Source organism: Myotis yumanensis, unplaced genomic scaffold (assembly GCF_028538775.1).
Source record: "Myotis yumanensis isolate MYYU_CA2020_CCGP unplaced genomic scaffold, mMyoYum1.0.hap1 SCAF_5, whole genome shotgun sequence".
NCBI classification, from domain to species: domain Eukaryota; kingdom Metazoa; phylum Chordata; class Mammalia; order Chiroptera; family Vespertilionidae; genus Myotis; species Myotis yumanensis.
Window position 1 is genome coordinate 16,413,342 of NW_027223756.1, and position 25,571 is coordinate 16,438,912.

Consider the following 25,571-nt stretch of genomic DNA (forward strand, 5'->3'; position numbering starts at 1 on the left):
GTGCGTTGAATTTATAGATTGCTTTGGGTAGTATGGACATTTTAATGATGTTGATTCTACCAATCCAAGAACATGGTATGTTCTTCCATCTGTTTATGTCTTCCTCTATCTCTTTTTTCAACGTCCTGTAGTTTTCTGAGTAGAGGTCTTTAACCTCTTTAGTTAAGTTTATTCCTAGGTATCTTAATTTTTTTGGTGCGATGGTAAATGGGATTGTTTTTCTAATCTCTCTTTCTGAAAGTTCACTCTTGGTGTATAGAAATGCCTCAGATTTCTTGGGGTTAATTTTGTATCCTGCTACATTGCCAAATTCATGTATTAAGTCTAGTAGCTTTTTGATGGAGTCTCTAGGGTTTTGTATGTATAATATCATGTCATCTGCAAATAAGGACAGTTTTACTTCCTCTTTTCCAATTTGGATGCCTTTTATTTCTTCTTCTTGCCTAATTGCAATGGCTAATACTTCCAGTACTATGTTGAACAGGAGTGGTGAGAGTGGGCATCCCTGTCTTGTTCCTGTTCTTAGGGGAAATGGTGTTAGTTTTTGTCCATTGAGTATGATGTTGGCTGTGGGCCTGTCATATATGGCTTTTATTATGTTGAGGTATGATCCTTCTATTCCCACCTTTCTGAGAGTTTTTATCAAAAATGGGTGTTGGATTTTGTCGAATGCTTTTTCTGCATCAATTGATATGACCATGTGGTTTTTTTCTTTCAATTTGTTTATGTGATGTATCACATTTATTGATTTACGGATGTTGTACCATCCTTGCATCTCTGGGATAAATCCTACTTGGTCATGGTGTATGATCCTTCTGATGTACTGTTGGATCCGATTTGCTAAGATTTTGTTGAGGATTTTGGCATCTATGTTCATGAGGGATATTGGCCTGTAATTCTCTTTCATTGTGATGTCTTTACCTGGTTTTGGTATTAGGGTGATGCTGGCTTCATAGAATGAGCTTGGAAGTGTTCCTTCCTCTTGAATTTTTTGTAGTAGTCTGAGGAGGGTAGGTTTTAGTTCTTCCTTGAATGTTTGGTAGAACTCCCCTGTGAAGCCGTCTGGCCCTGGGCTTTTGTTTGCTGGAAGCTTTCTGATGACTGCTTCAATTTCTTCCATAGTTATTGGCCTATTGAGGTTTTTAGATTCTTCCTGATTGAGTTTTGGAATGTTGTATTTTTCTAGGAATTTGTCCATTTCCTCCAGGTTGTCTAGTTTGTTGGAGTAGAGTTGCCCGTAGTATTGTTTAACAATCATTTGTATTTCTGTGGGGTCTGTTGTTATTTCGCCTCTATCATTTCTGATTTGGTTTATTTGGGACCTTTCTCTTTGCTTCTTGGTGAGCCTGGCGAGGGGTTTGTCAATCTTGTTTATCCTTTCAAAGAACCAGCTCTTGGTTTCATTGATTTTCTGTATTGTTTTTTTGGTCTCTATGTCATTGATTTCTGCTCTAATCTTTATTATCTCCTTCCTTCTGCTCACTCTGGGGTTTTCTTGTTGCTCTCTTTCTAATTCTTTGAGTTGTAGAGTTAGATGATTAACTACCATTTTTTCTTGTTTTTTGAGATAGGCCTGTAGAGCTATAAACTTCCCTCTCAATACTGCTTTCATTGTGTCCCAGAGGTTTTGGATTGTTGTGTTTTCATTGTCATTAGTGTCCAGGATGTTTTTAATTTCTTCTTTGATGTCATCGGTAACCCAATCAATATTTAATAACATGCTATTCAGCTTCCAAGTGTTTGAGTATTTTGGGTTGTTTTTATTGTAGTTTATTTCTAACATTATGCCATCGTGGTCTGAGAAGATGCTTTTAATGATCTCAATCTTCTTGAATTTGTGGAGACTTTGCTTGTGGCCCAATATGTGGTCTATTTTTGAATATGTCCCATGAGCACCTGAGAGGAATGTATATTCCGCAGCTGTGGGGTGTAGTGTTCTGAAGATGTCAATTAAGTCCATCTGATCTAGTGAGTCATTTAGGATTGCTGTTTCTTTGCTGATTGTTTGTCTAGCGGATTTATCCAGTGATGTCAATGGTGTATTAAAGTCCCCTACTATGATTGTGTTATTGTCGATATCTCCCCTGATATCTTCCAGAAGTTTTCTTATGTATGTGGGTGCTCCTGCATTGGGTGCATATATGTTTACCAGGGTTATATCTTCTTGTTGTATTGATCCCTTTAGTATTATGAAGTGGCCTTCCTTATCTTTGGTTATGGCCTTCACTTTGAGATGTATTTTGTCAGATATAAGTATTGCTACCCCAGCTTTCTTTTCCTTTCCATTTGCGTGAAAGATATTTTTCCATCCCTTCACTTTCAGTCTGTGTGAGTCCTTTCCAATGAGGTGGGTCTCTTGTAGACAGCAGATGTATGGGTCATGTTTTTTTATCCATTCAGCCACTCGATGTCTTTTATTTGGAGCATTTAGTCCATTTACATTTAAAGTTATTATTGAAAGGTATTTGTTTGTAGCCATTTCTTTTTTGTGTGTGTGTGTGGCTGTTTTCTTTCTGAGCTTGATATTTCTTCTTTTACATCAGTCCCTTTAGCATTTCTTGCATGGCTGGCTTGGTGGTGATAAACTCCCTTAGCCCTTTTTTGTCTGTGAAGCTTCTTATTTCCCCTTCAATTTTGAATGATAGCCTTGCTGGATAGAGTATTCTTGGATTCAGTCCTTTGCTTTGCATCACTTTGTAGATTTCCGTCCATTCTTTTCTGGCCTGATGTGTTTCTGTTGAGAAATCATTTGATAATCTAATGGGAGATCCCTTGTATGTTACTTTCCGTCTCTCTCTTGCAGCCTGTAAGATTCTCTCTTTATCCTGAACATTTGCCATGGTAATTATGATGTGTCTTGGTGTGGGTCTTTTCGGGTTCACCTTGTTTGGGACTCTCTGGGCTTGTGTGACTTTTTTCTTCCCCACCTCAGGGAAGTTTTCTGATATTATTTCTTCGAATAGGTTTTCTAATCCATGTTCATCTTTCTGTTGTTCTGGCACCCCTATTATTCGTATGTTGCTTCGTTTCATGTTGTCCCAAAGTTCCCTTAGGCTCTCCTCCTGTCTTTTAATTTTTTTCTCCATTTGCAGTACAGTTTGAGTGTGTTTTGCTTCCTTGTCTTCTAATTCACTGATTCGGTCCTCCGCTTCTCCCAGTCTACTGTTGATACTTTCAATGGTGTTTTTTATTGCAGCTAAGTCGCTCTTCATTTCTTCTTGGGACTTACTTAAGTTGTTGATTTTTTCATCTGTTTCTTCTAGCTTCTTGCATACGTAGTTGAGTTTTTCATCTGTTTCTTCTTGCTTCTTGAACATCCGGTGCATGTACTCTAGGAACCTTATTCTGAATTCTTTTTCCGTCATGTTGCATATCTCTGTCTCACTTAGCTGCTTTTCTGGCGAGTCCTCCTTTTCTTTCCTTTGGGGGTTTCTTTGTCTACCCATGTTTGATCTCACTGACATTACTAGTTGTTGAATCGTTCAGTGGCTGGACCCTGGGTGGCAGTGGCTGCTCCCTGGGTGGCAGTGGCTCCTCGGTCTGTGGTTGCTCCTTGGGCGGTTGTGGTAGCAGCGGCTCCTCTGTTGATAGCAGGGCCTCTGATGGGTGCTGTTCACAGTTGTGGTGGCTCTTCTGGCTGGTGGAGGGAGGCTTCAGATGCAGCAACTGTTCCCCAGGCAGAGCGTGTGGTGATCAGGAGGCCGCTGTTGCTTGAATCTTTCCGTGGAGGGGTGCAGGTCTTCCCTTGGCTCTTGCAGTCGCGCTGTTTGCGAATCGTTGCCTCCGGGTTAGTAGCCGATCTCTGGATGCTGGTAAACGCTGCCTGAGATGGCGCGGTCTCGCCGCTGCGCTGGCGCCCAGAGGGAGGTTTCAGCCTCAATCTCTCTCTAGTAATTTTGAAGCAAATTTTTGCTAAGGGGATGGGAGCAAGGGTGATGTTCAAAATGGATTCTTAAAAGAATTTGTAAAAATGCAATGCCTTTCCAGAACTGCACATAACACATAGTATTTAAAAAATACTATACACATATTTCATTAGCACTGCTGATTTTTAAAAAAATGTGTTTTCATTGATTTGAAAGAAAGAGAGAAATGGAGGGAGGGAGGGAGGGAGGGAGGGAGGGAGGGAGAGAGGGAGAGAGAGAGAGAGAGAGAAGAATGTGAGAAAGAAATGTTGATCGGCTGCCTCCTATATATCCCCTACTGGGGATTGAGTCTGAAACCCAGCATGTGCTCTGACCAGGAATCAAACCTGTGACTTTTTGGTCATGAGATGACACTCAGGAACCATACCAGCCAGGGCATAGCACATAGTTTTATTTGAGTGAGTGAGAGAGTGAATTCTCATCTACAACCATAGACATAACCATCTTAAAGGGTAAGTCTCTCATCACCCTGGGGTTTGAAAGTCTGAAAGTTTTAAGAATAAAAGTGTGCTCAGATATAACACATTTAATTCCCTAACTCCACGAGTGTTGTTTTTGCAATAGTAGACTAATTATACCGGGAGTCAGAAAACTTACATTTTGTGAAGGGCCAAATAGCACATATTTTAGGCCTTGCAAACCATATTGTCTCTGTCGCAACTCCTCAATTCTGCCTTTTTAGTGCAAAAGCAGCCAGGCACACACATAAACAAATGGGTGTCACAGTGCTTCAATTAAACTTTATTGTTAGGCACTGAAATTTTAATTGTCTGTGATTTCCATGTGTTCCCCGTCATTATTCTTTTGATTCTTTCTCAATAATTTAAACGTTATAAAAATGATTCTTAGCTCTCAGGATTTGGCCCTCTGACATAGTGTGACAACTCTTGAGCTATACCACCCAGATACAGGACAGATTCCTTAGGAAGGACAGAGGTGAGTCAGTTCCAATAAGGCTCTTCCAGAACATTCACTGATTGATCATTGCCTACCTACTACATTGTAAGTCCTTTGAAGATAAAATGGTGCTTTTATGCTATAGTTTTACATTTAAACTTTTTTTTCATGCTATAAAATCAACACATGCTCACGTAAAAAAAATTAAAACACTATAAAGTGAAAGTTTCTTGTATTACAAACATTGCCCACCCCCCCATTCCACCCCTACCCTGCCCCAAGTGACCAACATAAAGAGATTTATTCCTGTAGCATTTTGAGATATATGTGCTCAGATCATTCTTCCTACTAACATAGTAACATTTATCATTATTCGTTACATTTTCAAATGTTTTATGAAATTACTTTTTATATTGTTTTAAATTTGCTTTAAAATTCATTCAACAATTTTTTACCACAAAGGCCCCTATGTATCATGTATATATTAAATTGAGCCATAGGTAATGGCTGAAATTTAAATCATTTAAAAAAAAAAACCTTTTTTATTTTGAAATAATTTTAAACTCACACTTGCAAAAATAGTAGAGAGGTGTGTACATTCCTCTGACTTGCCCCAATGGTACCATCTCATATTACTACAGTACATTGTCAAAAGCAAGAAACTGACACAACTAGCTAGTCTACAATCCCTACTTGAATTTCACCCATTTTTATAGGTACTCATTCTTTAAAAAAACAAACAAACCATTTTGACTTTACAAAAACAACGTAGCTATTATATAGAGACTAGACTGCAGCCGTGGGCAAACTACGGCCCACGGGCCAGATCTGGCCCGTTTGAAATGAATAAAACTAAAAAAAAAAAAAAAAAGACCGTACCCTTTTATGTAATGATGTTTACTTTGAATTTATATTAGTTCACACAAACACTCCATCCATGCTTTTGTTCCGGCCCTCCGGTCCAGTTTAAGAACCCATTGTGGCCCTCGAGTCAAAAAGTTTGCCCACCCCTGGACTAGAGCCTGGTGCACGGATTGGTGCACATGTGGGGTCCCTCAGCCTGGCCTGCGGGGATTGGGCCAAAACCAGCTCTCTGACAGCCCCCGAGGGGTCCTGGATTGGGAGAGGGTGGTTCTTGGGTGATGCACCCCGGAATTGGGCTCCCTCCTCTCTGGTTCCGGGTGCGACACCTGAGAATTGCAGCTGCCAAGTCATGGCAGCTCGGCAGCCCCTGCGTTGAGTGTCTGCCCCGTGGTGGTCAGTGCACATCATAGCTACCAGTCGGACAGTCAAACGATAGGCCAGTTAGCTGGTTGCTTAGGCTTTTCTATATACAGATAGATGTAAATATACATCCTGTACATCTTTGCATGTCAGTACTCTTAGACTAGGGAGGTGGTTTTGCTAACAGGACCACCCAAACCGTCTTTGACTGTGGATTAATGGGTTCCTAACACCTATCTTCAAAGTTTCGCTTAGAAGGTCACTGTGGTACTGCTTCAGAGAAATGACACCCACCCTAAGGGTTAGCTCGTGACTCAGGCATCTTAAACAGTTTCCAGTGATTAACACATGATACATGGGATATTTTACAGTTAAGATTTTTACATTTGAAAAGATTTCAAAATTATGCAAAAGTAGTATTAAGAAAATATATAACTGCCTATAACACTTCCACTTAAAGTCAGATGCGTTTAGCCTGTTAGTATTTCTTTTTAGTTTTGAGTTTAATGCTCCTTGGCTTGAGGCCCCCTTCTTCCATCTTCAAAGCCAGCAATGTAGCATCTGCAAATCTCTCTCTCTCTGACCTCTTCTTCCATCATCATGTATCTAACTTTGACATTTTTGCCTACCTCTTAGAAGGGTCTTGGTGATTACATTGGGCTCAGTAACTGGTCCAGGATAAATCTTTCCATCTCAGGATGTGGACAACTTTAGGTGTCATTATTCTGCCTACCATGGTCTCCCAACTGTTCGAGAGACAAGTGACTCATTCTTCTCTAGACCAGATTAATAATGTATTCTGATTAGTAAAAAAATTTATTGATAATTTGTTTACACATACCTCCATATTCATATATATGTTTTGAAATATACTCCTCCCAAATAAATGTTGAAAGGATGGAATTTAAATACATGTAAATAGACACTCTCATTTTCCCCATACCCAGTGGATGGCCTTGCACCGTCATGGTAAGCACCAAGCCCTCTTTGGAGACCACTGTTCTGAATCATTCTTTTTCTAGATTCCATGCAAATCATTGTACTGGACATTCCTGCTTGCATCCTTGCTGCATACCATGCTTTGTACTTGGTACAACTGTGCTTCAGCTCCTGTATAATGAGGTCCTCAAGAGCATAGGTGTTAATGTCAAGCATGCAGGCTCAAGTCCCAGCTCCCCCACCTGCAACCTGTGTGACCTTGATCAAGTTGCTCAACCCTCTGAGCCTCAGTGTTTGCACGGGCAGTATGAGATAGTGTCTACCCATAGGGTTGCGCCTGAGGATTATATGCCCATTGGACTGTTAGTAATAATATGACATTAGATGGCATTCTTTTGAGTTTAATGCTAGGCCCTTCAATAGAGTTTAGTCTTCTTACCTGTGCTTGGCAACTACTTCCTGACTCTTTCTTAGGCTGGTTACCCCCAGTTGAAGGTCCCTCTCATCTTTTGTATGTCAATTCCCTTTCATTCCTATATGAGTTTCCCAGGGCTGCAGTAACAAAGTACCACAAACCAGGTGGCTTAAAAAAAAGGAACTTATTGTCTCACAGTTCTGGAGGCTAGAAGCCTGAAATCCAGGTGTCAGCAGGGCACTGCTCTTTCTGAAAGCTCAAGAGGCCGATCTTTCCCTGCCTCTCCCAGCTTCTTCTGCCCCCTGGAACTTTTTGGTTTATGGCAGCATCACTCCAACAACTGCCGCCATCCTCACATGGTCTTCTCTGTGTATCTCTCTGCCTCCTCTTCTTTTCTTATAAGGACATCAGCCATTGAATTCAGGGCCTATCCTAAATCTAGGAAGACTTCATCCAAAGATCCTCAACTAATTACAGCTGCAAAGACCCTATTTCTAAATAAGGTCACAACCTGAGAGATCCTAGAGACATGTTCTGAGGCGGGGAGAACAATATTCAAACCACTACAATTCCCCTCTCACAGGATTGTTTTTCTTACAAGTTTTGGGAGGCTCCAGCCTTTTCCTGACGGTGTTTGTGTCAGAGTTCAAGGCCTTGAGAATGTGGGGCCAAGAGAGCACAAACGAAAACCAATGATCTTGTCTAACCCACATCCCTGAGCCCTTCGTGTCACTACTCTTCACAAGGAAGAAAAATCACTGATTTGAGTTTCTTGTTGCTAGTTTGTGTACAACACTGCGGCCCCTGTACTGCTTCCCACTGGGGCTTTTGGCATTTTTTGAAGAAAAAAAGAAAAGAAAAGAAATAGTGCTGTTTGGGTTATCATTCCGCAGTGTGTGTGTTTGCAAGATGCCTCCCTCATTAGATGACTCCAATTTAAAATACAGATTTGCTCTGACAAAACTGACCCAGGCTGGCTTTTCTCTGTAATGGTTTCAATTTCAGGCTTATCCATCACAAATGATTGTAGTCTAACAGGATTCTGACAGAAAAAGGGTAGGAGTTTTGAATTCTTACCTGCAATTTCCAGCTCCAGGGGATAATAGCAGAGAGTAAAACAACAATAACTGAGTTGTAGAATATAAAACACGCCGACTTCTCCCTCAGAGTTCTGTGCTTCTAGATGTTCAGCAAGTCACTCTCCCTGTCCATAAGCTCTCCTGTAGCAAATTATGAGCCTTATGAAACCGATCACATTTCTCCTTTTGCCTTGCGTGCGAGGAAGCTTGGGGGAAATGATGCTCAGTTTGAGTAATTATTAGCCTAGGCATTTATTCCATTTAGGTCTGTCTTGTGTGGCATTACATTCTGTTCCTATCAGAAGATTGTACTGCACGATGATTTTGCATCTTTTCTGGACATTTTCTCCTGCCCTGCCTTCTATGACACTGCTTTTTTGCCTATTTCTTCTGCCTCCTCCTTCACTTCCTCTGCCCACCTGTTAAAGCACTGGGTTTCCCAGGACACCTCTTCTTCTCTCTCTGGACATGCAGCCCTTGGATTTCTTATGCACTCTGAGGATTTCAATGGCTCCCCAGATACTGACGACTCTCAGATCAGTATCTCCCGCTCAACCTTGATTCAGATTCAAATCCACTTATTGAGCACCAAGTATGTGTCAGGAAGTGTTGGGGTTCCCTTGTTGAGCAGGCAGAGGGGGACCCTGTCCAAATGGAGCTTAATTCTAATAGCTCTCACTAAGCTACGATGTTGGCCTTTGTGCCTCTCCCTCTGCCCACCCTCTCCAGCCACCTGTCCATACTCCATCATTCTTACCCTTGGACGTTTAGCTTAAATAACCTTCTCTAATGTACTGTAAGTTTTGTGAGAGTAGGGCCATGCCTACTCATCTCAGCGCTCTTAGTGCCTGGAACAGTGCTTAGCACTTAGTAGGATTCTCAGTATATTTTCCTTGTTGAACTCAAAGATCAGTTCTATATAAATGACTCCACATCTCAGCTAAAACTTCACATTCTCAAGGACACGTTTCTCGACCCTCCAAACAGGCCAGCCATCCTCATGGTATGGACCTATGATATCTTATACTAATTCTTCCCAGAATTTTGCATAATTATAACTGTTTTTCAGTTGTTCACATTCTTTGTTTAAATTTGGTCTTCTGCACTAAGTTGTAAATTCATTGACAAGGTCAATGGTACAGCTACCATAAGTATTTGGCCTATAATAAATAGTCAATAAATATATGTTAACTGATAGAGTGACAAATTTTCTTCTGGATAAAAATCTTCCCATTGTCAGGGCCTACAGAAAACTTACAAATAGACCTGATAGCCTGCTGGTCTAATGCCTCACTCTACCTATCTATAAAATGGGGATGTTCCTGTGGGGTAATGTTGGGTAGCAGATGAGCTTTAGATAAAACCATATCAAATGTTCATAAATAAATTGTATCAAAAAAAGATGATATTAAAAGATTAAACACATCAACTGAAATTCCAGCTTAGCTTTGAAATGCCTACTTCAAAATGTGATATTTCGTTCTCCCACAGGAAAAATAGACAGTTCCTCTCCTTTTTCCTTCCCAGCCCCTGAGACAACAAGTCTTGTGGAAAATGAAGTTGAGCCAGAACAGGTAAGCATTTTTGTGAAATATTTGAAGAATGTGACTTAGATTTTTAAAATTTACATCAGGGGTTTGCAGGAATGGATTAGGGAGAGAAACTACACCAAAGCTGCAAAATGCATCACGAATATTCTGAAATAGCTAAGGAATTTGTAGACTTGTACTCTCAGCAGAAATAACATAAATATTATGACTTCTATATGCACAGATGCTTTGAAAAGCCAAAAATAAAAAATAAAAATACATGGGAAATCATTGTGTGTCCCTTCCCATTGGCCCGGGATTAGTGACACCCTGCAGAATTGTCACCTGCCACCATTTTTCCCAAATGAAAAAATATAAGTGAGGAAAGTGGCAGTGCTTTACATTCACAAATCTCAGTATGTGGCTCAACAGAAGACAGAGAGATTCTCATATCTGCTTAGATTCGCATTTCTCCATACCATCAGAACCCTTGCAACCTCTGGGAATCTCCACTGTTCAGCTCAGGAGAGAAGGATAGTCAAAATGGCCAGTAATGTCTCATGAACATCATTTTCATCTCATGGGTTCCCTGGCTACACTTTGAAAACCACTGCGGTAGGAAATGTGGCATTGGGCTCCATTTTCCTCTTTGATCTTGTTGCCTCTAGAAGTCTGAGTCAGCCATGAGAAGGCCTGTGCAGGGCTAGGGAGAGCTCGAAGGACTCAGGCAGTGCCCAGCCTAGTGATTTGACAGTGAACACAGCACACAGCACCATTATTTTTTTTTTTTTACCGTCAGACCCCTATGCCCCACAGCCTGTATCTGGTCAATGTTTTGGGTTCCCAGAAAGTAAAGAAAACATTTTAAAATGTTTTTATTGATTTCAGAGAGAGGAAGGGAAAGGGAGAGATAGAAATATATATTGGCTGCCTCCTGGATGTCCCCTACTGGGGATCAAACCCACAACCACATCCCAGACATGTTCCTTGACCATGTATCAAACTGGTGACCTCCTGATGCATGGGTCGATGTCCAACCACTGAGCATACCAGCCGGGCTAAAAAATAGTTTTCTTTTATTTGCAAGGTTGGCTTTGTTTTGATCATGACACACATGGGGCAAAAGGTGGTGAGATGCAGTGAAGCTCTGGCCATTGGAGGGTGTGGTTGGGACGGGAAACTCATGTGAGTGCGAACCTTCAGAAACAAGTGGCCCCATCATCTTCCCTGTGTCTCACCAGTTGAACGAGGTGGACAGCTCCTTCCTTGCGAAGATCATTGCTCCCTCCCTGGGATTTGTGCTGATTGCATTGATTGTAGCGCTTCTACTTCGAGGTAAGGATGGATGAAGCCCTTTAGAGCTATGGCGACTCCAGGGGGACCTGGGAGCAGATCGATGCTGCTTCCTGCTCCTTTTCTCCATTTCCCAGAGTTCCTTTCTGACATTGTCTCCATCCTGGTCAAGGAGGTGACAGGTAAAGCCATTCTCCCAAGGATGCTAAAGCTTTGTGTATCATCTTCCTGATAGAGTTCTGTTTTGGGGAAAAAAAGAGAGCACCTTCACTTATTGGACACTTACTCTGTGTCAGTCCTGACTAGACTCTTTTTCTTTGTTTTGTTTTTGTTTTTGTTAATCCTCACCCGAGGATATTTTCCCATTGATTTTTAGGGAGAGTGGAAGAGAGAGGGAGAGACAGAGAGAAACATCGATGTGAGAGCAACACATCAATCGGTTGCCTCCCTGCACAAGCCCAACCAGGGCCTGGGCCTGGGAGGAGTCTGCAGCCCTAGACTCTTGACGTGCCTAACGCATCCCGCGCTCATGAGTGCCTTAAGTGGAAACTGCTCTTATTATCAGTGTCTTGGGTGGACGAAGCCCTGGCCTAGCCTCCCCCTCTGGCTAGGATTGTCCCAGGAAGAAAGCCACGAATGATCCCTGGTCTTCTTATTTGTTCATTTTCAGCAAGCTATCATAACCCGGGGTCCACAGATAGAACTTAGGGGCGAGTGAGTCCCTTGAAATCATGTACAAAACTGCTTGGACGTTCTTATTTGCATTTTTCAAGGGGCAGCATCCATAGCTGTTATTTAAATTCTCCAGCTGGTCCATGACCTTGCCCCCACCTCCCACTTCAAAAAGAAGCTTTAAGACACTACAGAAAGGAGTCATGAAACAGGGTTTATAGTTTTCATCCAAAGATAGGCATGTGGCCCCTTGTCCTGCTATAAAATGGGGGCGGGGGTGGGGTGGGGGAGGAATTGTTCTCTAGTCATTAACAGGAACTGTTTCAAGGTAGCAAGTGAGCAGATAAGACTAGTATTCATCTCAGCCTGTTTGAGCAACACAAGGGAAACGTGTGTATTTTGAAACCTGCCCCTTAGTGAACACTGGCAAAGGAAATTTACAAAGGCATGTGGCGGTTTTGGATATCCTGGGTAAGTCTCATAAGGAAGAGTTGTAGATTTTGTGTGTGTAAGTAAACGCCTTTTTAAAACCCAAATGAGTACTTGATTGTGGGTGGGCAAATGACTCAGGTATGAAGCAGCTTTCACACCATTGCCCACAACTTTGTAGTTGATGGGCACTGCCTAGGGGCCTAAAGAAGCAGTCATTTGACCCAGGAAAAGAATTGGCTTTCCAGTCCTCAAATAGACTACATCTGCTTTTCCTAAGATGGTAGTGGGCTTCCCCCAGCATTTTAAAGGTTCCTAGCACAACACTCTGCTTATACTGTGGCCTTGTCTTTCCAGGGAAAGTCATGAAAACCAATTGCTTCCAGAAACACACAAGGTAATTCATCTTGCATGACTGATCATTGTAATGATAGAACAAGGTGTTACAAATGATTAGATCCTACTCAGTGGTTTAATGACTTGTGCTTGTGTTCTGATTAAATACAGAGTTGGAGAGATGTGACATTAGAGGTGAAAAGGAGGTGGGAATTTAGCTCACATTTACCTCTGCCTTGGTTAACACTGTTACATTGTCTAACATGCAACTACAAAGGCAGGTTGCATTAATAGAAGTACGACATGCAAAAGAAAGAAGGTGATATATCACTCTACTCTGTGCTAGAAGTTCTTTGTTCAACTCTGGCAACTCACTTTAAAAAAAGGACATTGTTAAACTGGAGTTCATGGAGAGGAGAGTGGCAGTATGAAAAATGAAAAAAAAAACATCGAATATCATTCCTGGGATATGGCTTCTTCTGCCCAATTATACCATGGGACCCATGGGAACAAAATTTTTTTTGTGTGTGTGTGTTTAATAGTTTGAAGAATCTCTAAAAAGGTATTTTGGATATTTATCCTGTTTTATAACTTTCTGGAAAAGGACTTAAAAGATTTGGTGTTAACTGTGATGAAAACCTTGTCTTCACTTAATAATTGTCTTAATACCACAATATCTGTTAACAAATAAATACTAAGAAGTAGGGAAACTGAGGCTCAGCAAGGTGACTTTCTAAGGTCACAGTTGTAGATTTTGTGTGTGTAAGTAAATGCCTTTAGGTTGTGATTTATATTTTCTAATATAGAAACTTCTAACTTCCCTATTAAAATAGGTTGACAAAAACCCTTTATTCCATAGGGCAGTGATGGCAAACTCATTTTTTTGGTTGATTTTTCTTTGTTAAATGGCATTTAAATATATAAAATAAATATCAAAAATATAAGTGTTTGTTTTACTATGGCTGCAAATATAAAAACATTTCTGTATGTGACACGGCACCAGAGTTAAGTTAGGGTTTTTCAAAATGCTGACCCGCCGAGCTCAAAAGGTTCGCCATCACTGCCCTAGGGCCTCCGTTTGGCCATCTGTGACATGAAAGAGTTGGACTGGATGGGCTCTGAGCCCTTTTAACTCTGAGAGCCTTGGTTAGTTGTGTGTAATTTATCCATTTATTCCTGGTCGTGGTGGTTCGCATTAACAGCCTCTTTCCTCTCTGTAGGCTACACAACGTTGGGGAAAGCAAAAACGCCCTGGATGACCCACAGCATGGAAGAGAAGACGAAGACGGCCTTTTCACACTATAACGTGCCACTTTTTTTTAGAATGGAGGACAGGGGCAGGGTGTGGGAATAAGTCTTAGAATGTTTATTTGTTTGCTTTTAAAGCCCGTCTATTCCGTTGGTGTCACTGAGCCAGTCTTGCTTTAGTTTCACAAGTGGAAGGTCCTTGAGAGACCGCACATTCTCTGCCCAGCGCTTTAGCTCCTTCCCAGCATCACTGCCAAGTGATCTTGCACACGATGCTTGAACATTTTCAGTGATGATGAGCTCCCTGCCACGCCCAGGGGAGCCCATGCAATCGCAGGGCAGTTCTGAGGCTTAGAAATATGTAAAGCGAAGTCTCTCTCCAGACAGCATCTGCCTGTCAGTCCTCATGGGACTCATGGTGCTCACACAGAACATGTCTAATCTCTCCTTTACCTGGTAGTGCTCCAGGTACACCACACCCTATGTCCTTGGAAATGACCTTGTTTCTGGGACATGATTTCTGGCCCCTCCCCTTCCCGTAGTTGCCTTCGCTGTGGGTGCATTTGTATCTCTCCTTCTGTGCCCAACTGTCAGAGTTGCGTGCCCCACTCCAGGGATGGTGTGAGCAGCCCTGAGTCTATGCTTCATCAATAATGCAGGAACTGACGTCATCTCCAAAACTCCTTCGTTTCCTATTATTTTCTGTTTACATTTGAGTGTCGTTAGGGGTGACCATGGTGTCACATCTTAATTCTTGCTTGAATTTAATTTGGGGAACAATCAAGAGTCCATCAGAGCAAAATGCAGTGAGTGACGTGGCCATTCAACGAGGGCCAACGGGTGATCTGACTGTAAGGCAACCCAGATTAAACACAGTTTGTGGAAATGTGCTCCTCAGTAGGAACAGATTTATTTTAAAACTTCTATTACTGCGGCATGAAGGACCCAGGGAGAGAGATGAAAGCAAACGGCTGTTGAATGAATGAATGAATGAATGAATGAATGAAAAGAATGTGTATCTGAATGAGGGAGGCCTCTGGTGGGGCAGAAATATGGGAAATCACCAGACCTGGAAGGAATTTCCCTGACATACTTCCTGGTATGTTTAGGGCAATCGCAGCAATAATGCAATAAGCACACAGTCTTCCAAGGAAGCCACCTTTCCTGTGTCTACTCTTTTGACATTACTTTTAAGAGAGGAAAAAAAAAAAATCAGTCTCAAATTCTTCACTGGTACAGCCTGTAGATTCCTCGCACGGGTCCAGCAGCCCCCGTGGGCCAGGCATATCGTTCTTGCTTTCAGAGCTGAGAAAACAGAAGCAGAGATAGATGAAGGCACTTGCCTGAGGTCACCTAAGTCCAGCCCCCAGGGACAGAACTGAGCCTTAGCAGGCAGGGAGGACCCCACACACGGAGGGCTCGGGCTGGAAGGAAAGACTTCATGCCTGCAGAGGGCGGCATTGATCTGCTTGGTCCCAAATTGATGTTCCTTTACTCAGATCCTGGGCAGCCTGAGCATTTTGACGGTTCTCCAATTCCCTACCCCTTTATAGTTCAATCTTCCCTGGCCAGCAAATTATTTACTCAGAATCTTATTTGCATTTGCAGAGGAAGCAGCAAGTGGAGAACCTGGCAGGAGCCTTAATGAAGCCAGGTGGGACACATTGAAACAGGAACGTGTTGAACTAACTCACCGAGAGCTGAGGCCAGCTGTCAGCGGGCTTAATGAAAGGTTAACAGGAACACGGCAATGAGTGGCTAGGGAGGCTCTCTGTCTCTCTAAAGAAAACAAAAAGTTGAGAAGTGGGCTCCCCAGGTGGAGGTAAGAGCAGAAGGAGGAAGCCACTGAATCTGAAATAGCGTTTCACTTAGATTTGTGAATAAGTTACTGTCGAAAGAAAGAAGAAAGAAAGAAAGAAAGAAAGAGAGAGAGAGAGAGAGAGAGAGAAAGAAAGAAAGAAAGAAAGAAAGAAAGAAAGAAAGAAAGAAGGAAGGAAGGAAGGAAGGAAGGAAGGAAGGAAGGAAGGAAGGAAGGAAAGAAAGAAAGAAGGAAAGAAAGAAAGAAAGAAGGAAAGAAAGAAAACGAGCACTGTGGGTTCTCAGCTCTCTGAGATTCAAAGGACCAGGAGGGGACCTGTTCTGGAATGAGATGAATGCTAATGCTGTTAGGAAGGCGCTTGGGGAGACTGGAGCCGGCTGCTCACACAACAAGGTGGTTTCACTTTCTGAGCTGAAAAGGTGGTGTTTTGCCATCCTGGGCTTTATCCATGTTGCATATGGAGTGGGGGGACCGGGGAGCAGGAAAGACATCTTTCATTTTGTTTAGCTGGTGAAACTGAGGGCCAAACAGGGGGAATGAGTTACCCTCAGTGATAAGGAAACAGTGCCAGAGCAGAGGGCCTGTCCAGGTACCCTAGGGCCTAGGCTTAGCTCTGCAGCCAGGGGATAGGCTTGTTCTTGGATTTTCCTACGTCCACCTGGCTATGCCCGATTATTATTTTTTTTAAATATATTTTATTGATTTTTTACAGAGAGGAAGGAAGAAGGATAGAGAGTTGGAAACATTGATGAGAGAGAAACATCGATCAGCTGCCTCCTGCACACCCTCTACTGGGGATGTGCCCGCAACCAAGGTACATGCCCTTGACTGGAGTCGAACCTGGGACCCTTCAGTCCGCAGGCTGACGCTCTATCCACTGAGCCAAACCAGTTAAGGCTATGCCCGATTATTTACCCTTCCAAGGTCATATCCAGTAGGTTCCTGTTGGTACATGCAACTCAGCATTTCTTTTCCTTGAACCATCTTTGCCAGCACATACTTGACCCCATGGTGGACTGCCACTCCCAGAAAGAGGAATTAGAATGAGGAAGTTCAAAGCTTGGCTCTTCTGTTGCTTTTTAAAAAACACCACCCTAATTAGGGTGACCACTTGTCCTAGTTTGAAACCTCAAAGTTCCTCTTACATGCTGGGAACTCCCTCAGTCCTGGGCCAGCTGGGGTGGTTGGTCAACGTAAGTCCACGACTAAACTAGATCAAAAGCAGCAACCTTCAGGTTCTTTAATTCACAGCCCCTGCTCTGAACTCTATCGCAATGATCGTTGTGTATATGTGCGTGGCTTTGAGTTGGACTCAAGTAGAGTTTAATTCATACAGATCCACCGTTAGAATAGATTGCTACATCTAGATTCTAGATCTTGGCTATTCAAAATGTGGGCTCAGACCAGCAGTATTATCATCAAGGAGGAACTTGTTAGAAAATCACATCAGTCCCTACCCTAGACCCTCAGAATCTGCATTTCAACAAGGTCTCTCTGTGATTCACATGCACATTACAGACTGGAAAGTAAAGCACTGATTTTCAAACTTGGCTGCACATTGGAGTCATGTGGGCAACTTGAAAACTACTCATGCTTAATTCCCCTCTGAGGTCCTGATTTATTTGGCATGGGGGAGACCTGGGTATCAGGCATTTCTTTTTCTTTTTTTAAAATATATTTTATTGATTTTTTTACAGAGAGGAAGGGAGAGGGATAGAGAGTTAGAAACGTTGATGAGAGAGAAACAACTATCAGCTGCCTCCTCCACACCTCCAACTGGGGATGTGCCCACAACCAAGGTACATGCCCTTCACTGGAATCGAACCTGGGACCTTTCAGTCCACAGGCCGACGCTCTATCCACTGAGCCAAACCAGTTAGGGCACAAGCATTTCTTTATAGCACCTCAGGTAGTTCTAATATGCTGCAATGTTTGTAAACCACTTCTTAAGGGAGGATAGCTTTGCGCCAGAAAGTAATGTTACTGTTAATCAGGATAACTATTGGCCTAAGATATAAGTTTATGTGTGGGTCTAGTACCCCTGCATGATTTTGCTCAAAGAAATGATCAATAAAATTGCTCAAGAAAATCTGAGGACACTAGATAATGACCTAAATGTCCCCATTCCTATGGATGAGGCCCATTAAAGCAATTAAGACCAAGATATAATGCAGGCACACCTTGTTTTATTGCCCTTCACTTTATTGCACCTCACTGATGTGTTTTTTACAAGTTGAAAGCAAGACCCTTCACCAGCAAAAAGATTGGGACTCCATTTATTGCGACACTCACTTTATAGCAGTGGTCAGGAACCGAACCAGCAATATCTCCAAGGTATGCCTGTATTTGGTCTGTAGAAAGTGATAATGAGAAAACAGAACAGATAAACAGATAAGGAACGCCTGGGGGTCAAGGTGGCACTGTTTGTCTGTTCAGAAACCTCAAAGGGGTAATGAGATGACACTGAGATTTTAAGAGAAGCACGGAGGGTTTCCATGTTAAAGTAGAAATATGATAAGTGATATTTAAAGTGGAAATATGAAAATGATAAAGTAGACAGCTTTTTTGCAGAACAAGGAACTCGGTAATAAGGCAACTACCTGCTCTCTTGTACCCAAATATAATGAAAGACCCTCCTCTGGGCACAATCGTTCATTGTCTCAGTAAGATTGTATTCAGCTGCAAGTTAAAAGAATGTTAAAAAGTAGGGGTTAATTAGAGAATTATTTCTCATAATTAGACACCTGGACTTAGGCAGTTTCAGAGTTGGCCAACAGCTTCACTAAGGTAGATATGACAGTCTCTGACTTTCTTGGGCCTTCCTCATGGTTGCAAGATGGCTGCCACAGCTCTACTATGCCCTCTGCACAAGCATCCCACATAGGAAGGAAGTGGGCTTAGGTCAGCAGTATTTTCCCCTTATATGACTCTAATACCATATCAAAATGGAAGATCATTCATGGAAGTTACTAGAAGAGTTACCTATATATTTCATTGGCCATAGATTTCACTGGGTCACATGCTCACCCTTGGGCAAAGGGAAGTGAGATTTCTAGGACTAATTTCTAGGACCGATTGTTACTCAGCACCCAGGCTGTGTACATTGCCATTAAGCCAAAATTTAGCATCCGTCAGCCTGGGAGGAACTGGGAGTGGATGTTGAGTAGACAACATTGATTTCTGCCACATTCACTCATCCCACAAAAGCTTATTGTCTGCCACATTCCTGAGAGCCCTGCTGGGTGCTGAGGTGTAGCCACAAACAAGACAGATCCAGTCCCGGTTCCCAGGCAGCTCACAGACTACAAAGCCATTTCCCTCTTTATCATGCCTTTCATGATTCCAAATATTTGTACCTGAGAAGCAAAAAGAATGAAGGGATGAAAAGGATAAATGTTTAGAAATTCTGCACACACACCTCCTTGAAGCTGGGAAACCATCCCTTTGATGCGCGTCGGGAGTCAATGGAAGAATGAGACAGAAACATTTGGCCCTGGGAGGCCAAGGCAAATGATAACACTCTCAGCTGCCATGAAGCTTTCAAAGGGTGGCAAAGGCGGTCAGCTTGGTGAAAGTTCAATGTTAGAGGAATGGGAGCAGCCACTTCTACATTTCTATGCCGTTTCATACTTTTCTAAGCAGTTTCAAACACGTAGTACTCTGTGTCTGAGGAAAGGCCCATCTCCATTTTATAGAGGAGAAAAGTGGAAACAAAGAGATTCTATAATTCCATAAGGTGAAGTGACTCTGGGTTCCCAGCATAGTGAGTGAGGCAGATTGCAATTAAGTGTCCTGATTCCTCCCATGGCTCAATGTCATTTTTATGGGGTGCCCGCCATGTGTGCCTAGCTTTGCACTTGGACCTAGTAACAGGGCTAGTAGCCATTACTAATATAATTTGAGCACTTCCTGTGTGCCAAGTACTACCCTCAGCACTTTACCTGCATTATTTCACTTAATCATAACAGTCTCTCTATGAGGGAGTTGCCAGTGTGATCCGTGTTTGACAGACGAGGAAGTGCAAGCTTTGATAGTAGCTAGTCCGCAGTGGAGCTGGGATGCCAACTCCTGAGCAGCTTCCAACCCTCGGGCCTTATCCCTGAGCTGTGGCCCCTCCGGGTGTTTAAGTACCTGTGTGATCTCTTAATGATCATACTCCTGTGTAGGTGGAAAGGATTACTCAATTGGGAGTTTTCAGTTTCCCCCTAATCGCCTTGCCGGTCTGAATATGACAAAGCTGAAAATGGAGGGTGGGGCAGGGCGGGTGTGTGTGTGTGAAGGACATGAAGCCAGAAGAGACTTGGGGCCCGGGTTTCACATTCTTTTTTTTTTTTTTTAATATATTTTTATTGATTTCAAAAAGGAAGGGAGAGGAAGAGAGAGATAGAAACATCCATGATGAGAGAGAATCATTGATCGGCTGCCTTCTGCACACCCCCTACTGGGGGTTGAGCCTGTAACCTGGGCATGTGCCCTTGACCAGAATTGAACCCGGGACCCTTTAGTCCACAGGCCAATGATCTATCCACTGAGCCAAACCAGCTAGGGCAGGGTTTCACATTCTTGAATGACCAGCATTGACTATTCAAAATATACCACAAATTTGGCTTCCTCCCCTCTTTTAAAATATGCCCTGATAGACTTCAAAAAAGCAAAAGAGAAAAGAAGTGGCCTGGGCCCCACACTCCTGCAGAGAACCCTGTCCCGCGTCCTCCTCCCTGGCTTTATCCTTATGCTGCCTCTTATCTCTGTTCCCTTCCCCTTTTATCTCTGTTCCCTACATTGTTTCTTTCCTTCCCCTCTCTGCTCCCTCCCAGAGGCCCTGGGTGTCTTATCTCCTTTCAGCAGCGCCATCAACTAAGTCCTGTCATTGTTTTCTCCTGATTTGGAATGCCGCTGCATCACTTTAATCTGTTCCTCTGAGCTTTGGATTTCAATCTCTTCCCAAATAATCTCAGACTCTTCTTCACTGAAATGAAAAAAAAAAAAAAAAAAAGGAAAAGAAAAAAGGCCTGAACGAGGTGATACTACCTGACAATACCCTCTGGCTCGGTATCAAGATGATTAGAAGAGACAGCAGAGTCTTGCTTCACCTTAATACCCTGCACATGCAGTGGTAGGGAAAAGCCTTGTAATTAATCAAAGACTCACCATCAACTAATGCTACAGCCTCCCCATACTCCTGCATTTTTTAAAAAAAACTATTTTTGAGAAATTTTGCAATACAGCACATGGAAAGAGCACAGGTCTTGGAGTTCAACTGGCCCAGAACCTTGAAGCTGCCTCTTGTTGGGCTGGGTGGCCCAGGACCAGTTGCTTGGCTTCTCTAAGTCTCTGCTTCATCATCTAGAAACTGGGAGTAATCGCACCCTTCTCATTAATAAGCATTAAGTATAGCAATGCCAGTAAAGCAATTGGCACAGTGGTTGGCACAGGTAGGTGCTCTGTGACTGGTAGGCACTGTTGTTAATTCACTCTCCCGCCTGGGCATGCGTAGTGTGATGTGTTTGTTTATTGACACATGTGGGCAGGACCGGTGTATCTCCAGTGAGGATACCTCCAGGGTGCTTGGAGGACTGAACCTTGAACCTGCAGGCTATCTCAGAAGCTGTGTATATAGCCCTTCATCTGTGGTTCTCCTCTTTGGAGAGCTTAAGAGTCATCTTGGAATGTGGTGAAATGCATATAGCTGGGTCCAACCCCAGAGATGCTGACTCAGGGAGTCTGGACTTGGGTCCTCCTACTTGCATTTTTAAAAATATCCTCATCCAGTGGAATTCTGTAGGTCCGAGAGTGGCTCACAGGCTCATATTCAAACAGTGCTTGTATTAGCCTTCCAGATCCCAGCCACTCTGTCTTGCCCTCCTTTCTTAACTCTGTCTGCTTTACCTTTGCTTGTCTTTGGACTCTGTGTTCAGTGCTGGTTTTGATCTTCCTTGGTCCACCATGTTCAACCCCAGGGCACTGCCCAGTTCATCTCTGGTTCTTACAGCTATTGCTCCTGGTCCGCAGCTAATTTTCTTGAACACACCTTGACTGAGATTTGGCTCGGCCTTCATTATGCATTCCATCTTAAATTCTTCCAAGGTGACCCTGGCACTCCTGTGGTCTCTGTACACCTGTTACAGCTGTCATTTGCCATCCTTCCCTGCCTCTCATTGATGCTGTTGATCACAGCTACCCCTTTGGACTCCCAGTATGATGGAAGATCTTGGAAGACGGCAAGAGCACCATTTTGAACTTGAATCATGATTGAAAAACACCAGGAGTGTAGTGTGTAGACAATGCACAGAATGGTTATTGCCCCTAAAACATATGCTGAGTTATTTTTTATTTCTATTTTAAATCTATCTCATTATATCTTGGTTCATTGTTTTTCCACCCCTGCTCAATGATGAAGAATATAAGAAAAATGCTTTGGTTTCTATCTGGATTCTGGTTATTTAAGGTTTTGTAATACCTTGAATGGGACATCATGCAATTATTTAAACACATCTTCATGCAGACATAAGCCAAAAGTAGCAGCCAGGTCAGGCTGAAATGTGCAAACTCAAATGGGTCAGGGACGTAACTCTCATGTTCTCTCTCTGTTCCCATCCCCGTCACTGTCTGCCTCACACTCTCAAATATTCTATTTCTCTTCTCTTGCTTTGGTCCATTTTACTATAGGCACCCTTCACTACAGGCATCTGATTTTCTTGAATTCTTCCAGCAACGGGAAGCTCACTGTCTCCTGTTTCATTTCATGTAGTTCTAACTGGTAGAATGTGTATGTTTCTGAGTGACAAAAGTCTGTCTCTCTGTGGCTTCCAGTTCCTGTTCCCCTTTTCCTTGTGGAATAAAAAAATAGTTCAGTATTCTCTTCCACGTGGCATCCTTCAGATGTTTGAAGGGAATGGTCAGGTTTCTCTCTGCCTTCAAGTCTTCTCCCTGCTTGTTCCTGGAACGCTGTTTTCCTTTCTTCTTCATCTGTGTCTGAATGTGCTCTGCTTTGCCACTGCTCCTTCTTAAAGTGGGTTACTAAGGTGATAAGTAATCCAATTAAAAATGGGCAAAGAATTTATTCATTCATTCATTCATGTTGATCCTCACCCAAGGATATTTTTTCCCAAAGCTTTTTAGAGAGAGTGGAAGGAAGGGATGAAGAGAAAGGGAAAGTAAGAGAGAGAAACATCGATGTGAGAGAGAGACATCGGTTGGTTGCCTGGAATCAAACTTGTGACACTTTGGTGCGTGGGCTGATGCTCTAAGCACTTGGCAACACTGGCCAGGGCAAAAATGGGCAAAGAATCTAAATAGAAATTTCTCCAAGAAGGTATATGAATGGCCAATATGGACATGAGATGCTTACTATCATTAGTTCTTAGGGAAATGCACATCAAAACCATGCTGAGATGCCATCCACCCCCACGGGGATGGCTGCAATAAAAGACAGACAAGGTGCTCGAGGAATGGACGCCTCGTACATTGTCAGTGAGAATGCAAAAATGGTGCAGCTGCTTTGGAAACAGGTAGTTTTACACAATGTTAAATATAGTTACCACATGACCCAGAGATTCTTTTTGTAGGTAGATAATGTCTCCCTAAAATAACATATGAAAACTTGTACCAAATGCTCATAGCAGCACTATTGATAATAGCCCCCCAAATGGAAACACCTCAAATATCCATTAGCTGATAAATGGGTAAACAAAATGTGACATATCCACACGATGGAATCTATTTGGCAATGAAAAGATAAGAAGTACTGATTTATGGTATAACATGTCTGAACTTCAAAAACACTATACTAAGTGAAAGAAGTTAGACATGAAAGACCAGAATTTGTATGATTTCACTTATATGAAATGTCTAGAGTAGGCTAATCTACAGAGACAAGGATTAGTGGTTACTTTAAGTTTGAAGGTATAGGTTACTTACAGTTGAGGAGTGACTACTAATGAGCACAAGGTTTCTTTTGGGATGATGAAAATGTTCTAAAATTAAATGGTAGTTATGGTTGTACAACTCTGCTAATATATTAAAAAAACATTGACATGTACGCCTAAAATAAGTGAATTTATGGCATGTAATTCACCTCTCAGTAAAGCTGCTAAAAATAGGGTTGCTTGAAATGAATGCAGAGGTCTGACCACCATAGAACAGAAAGAGGCCATCACATTTTTCTTCAATGCAACCCAAGACCACATTCATTTTATAAAGAGCAATATCTCACCCCGTTACTTCATACTGAACTTGTGGTAATTAAAGTTCCCCTGGCCTGTACTGCTGGCTGGCCTATTGTTATAAGTGTGAATACTACATGAGAGGATTCTGATGTTGCCTGGAGAAGGAAGACATTTGTGGATGATGATGATGATGATGATGATGTGTGTGTGTGTGTGTGTGTGTGTGTGTGTGTGTGTGTTAGGCAAAAAGGGAAAATGAGAAGGCAAAGGTAATACTCTAGCCAAACAGAAAGCTTTCAATTGCAAAACTTACTATGCTCAAAGAAAAAATTTAAATGATTTTTCCATTAGTTATTTTATTATATAAAAATCACCCTGGCCGGTGGCTCAGTGGTTAGAGAGTCAACCCATGCGCTACTGAAGGGTTGAGGGTTTGATTCCCGGTCAAGGGCATGTACCTGGGTTGCAGGTTTGATCCCTGACCCTGGTCTGGGCACATGCAGGAAGCAATCAATTGATCTCTCTTCTCTCTCTCTCTCTTTGTCACTCTCACTCTGCCTCTTCCCCCCCCACTCTTTCCAAAAATCAATGGAAAAGATATCCTTGGAGGATTAATAAAAAACAAAATTTATACATACAATTTAAATATTTTATCTCTTGCAACTTCTTCCTGCCAGGCCCAGTCCCCTTCCCTAGAGAAAATCACCATTCCTTGTTTTGTGTATTTTTCCCAAATGTTTTATTGACAAACAATCATGGTGTATATATTCATATACATTCTATTATACAAAAAAGATTATAGTGTACAATTGTTTGGTACCTTCTTTTCTACTACATAATATGTTGTGGATATCTTTTCCTATTAGCATGGAAAAATCTACTTAATTTATTTTTAATTGTTGAAAAATATACTAAAGATTATTATGAATGTATTGTATTTATTTAACCAGGTTCCTGTTGGTGAATAGTTAGATTGCAACTAGCCCTCTGCTATTATAGACTACACTAGAGGCCCAGTGCATGAAAATTCATGCACTGGATGGGGGTCCGTCAGCCTGGCCTGCCCTCTCTCACAGTCCAGGATCCCTCAGGGGCAGGAGACGACCCAGCGATCAGGGGAAGGCGACGTCCCATCAAACTTTTGCTGCTGCCACTGCTGGCAGCGCAAGCCTTGGCCAGCCCTGGTTACCTGAGTCTCGGGTGGCCCTGGGCGACTGGACAGCTGCTATCTGAGGATTGCCTGCACCTCGGGCCGGCCCTGGGCAGCTAGGGGGCTGAGAGGACTGGGCACTGCCATCTTGTGGCTGTGGGCACCACCATCTTTGAGGGCGTGGCAGTCAATTAGCATATTCCAGCCTTATTGGCCATGGGCAGTGCCATCTTTGCGATGGTGTGAGGGTCAATTATCATATTCCCTCTTTAGTAGATAGGATGCATTGAGCAGTCTTAAGTGTATATCTTTGTGCATGAATAGGAACACAACTGATAGTAAATTCCTTTAGGTAGAATTGCTCATTCAAAGGCTATGTTTAATTAAAATCTTGATAGTTGGTTGTTGCCAAAGCCCCCTCCAAACCATTTTCCCAACTTATACTTC

The 25,571-nt window shown here is 42.5% G+C and overlaps 1 protein-coding gene across 2 annotated transcripts in view; it reads left to right on the forward strand.

The window, feature by feature from the left end:
* TIMD4 (T cell immunoglobulin and mucin domain containing 4) overlaps positions 1 to 14,877 on the forward strand; it is a 40,895-nt gene extending 26,018 nt beyond the window's left edge. The window contains exons 5-8 of one of the 2 annotated variants that reach the window (XM_070414523.1): positions 9,972 to 10,054; positions 11,251 to 11,344; positions 12,761 to 12,800; positions 13,960 to 14,877. In XM_070414523.1, coding sequence (XP_070270624.1) covers positions 9,972 to 10,054; positions 11,251 to 11,344; positions 12,761 to 12,800; positions 13,960 to 14,044 — 302 coding nt within the window. In that variant the 3' untranslated portion in view covers positions 14,045 to 14,877. The remainder of the gene's footprint in view (positions 1 to 9,971; positions 10,055 to 11,250; positions 11,345 to 12,760; positions 12,801 to 13,959) is intronic. The other variant, XM_070414524.1, reaches the window with a different exon arrangement.
* The last annotated feature ends 10,694 nt before the right edge of the window (positions 14,878 to 25,571 follow it).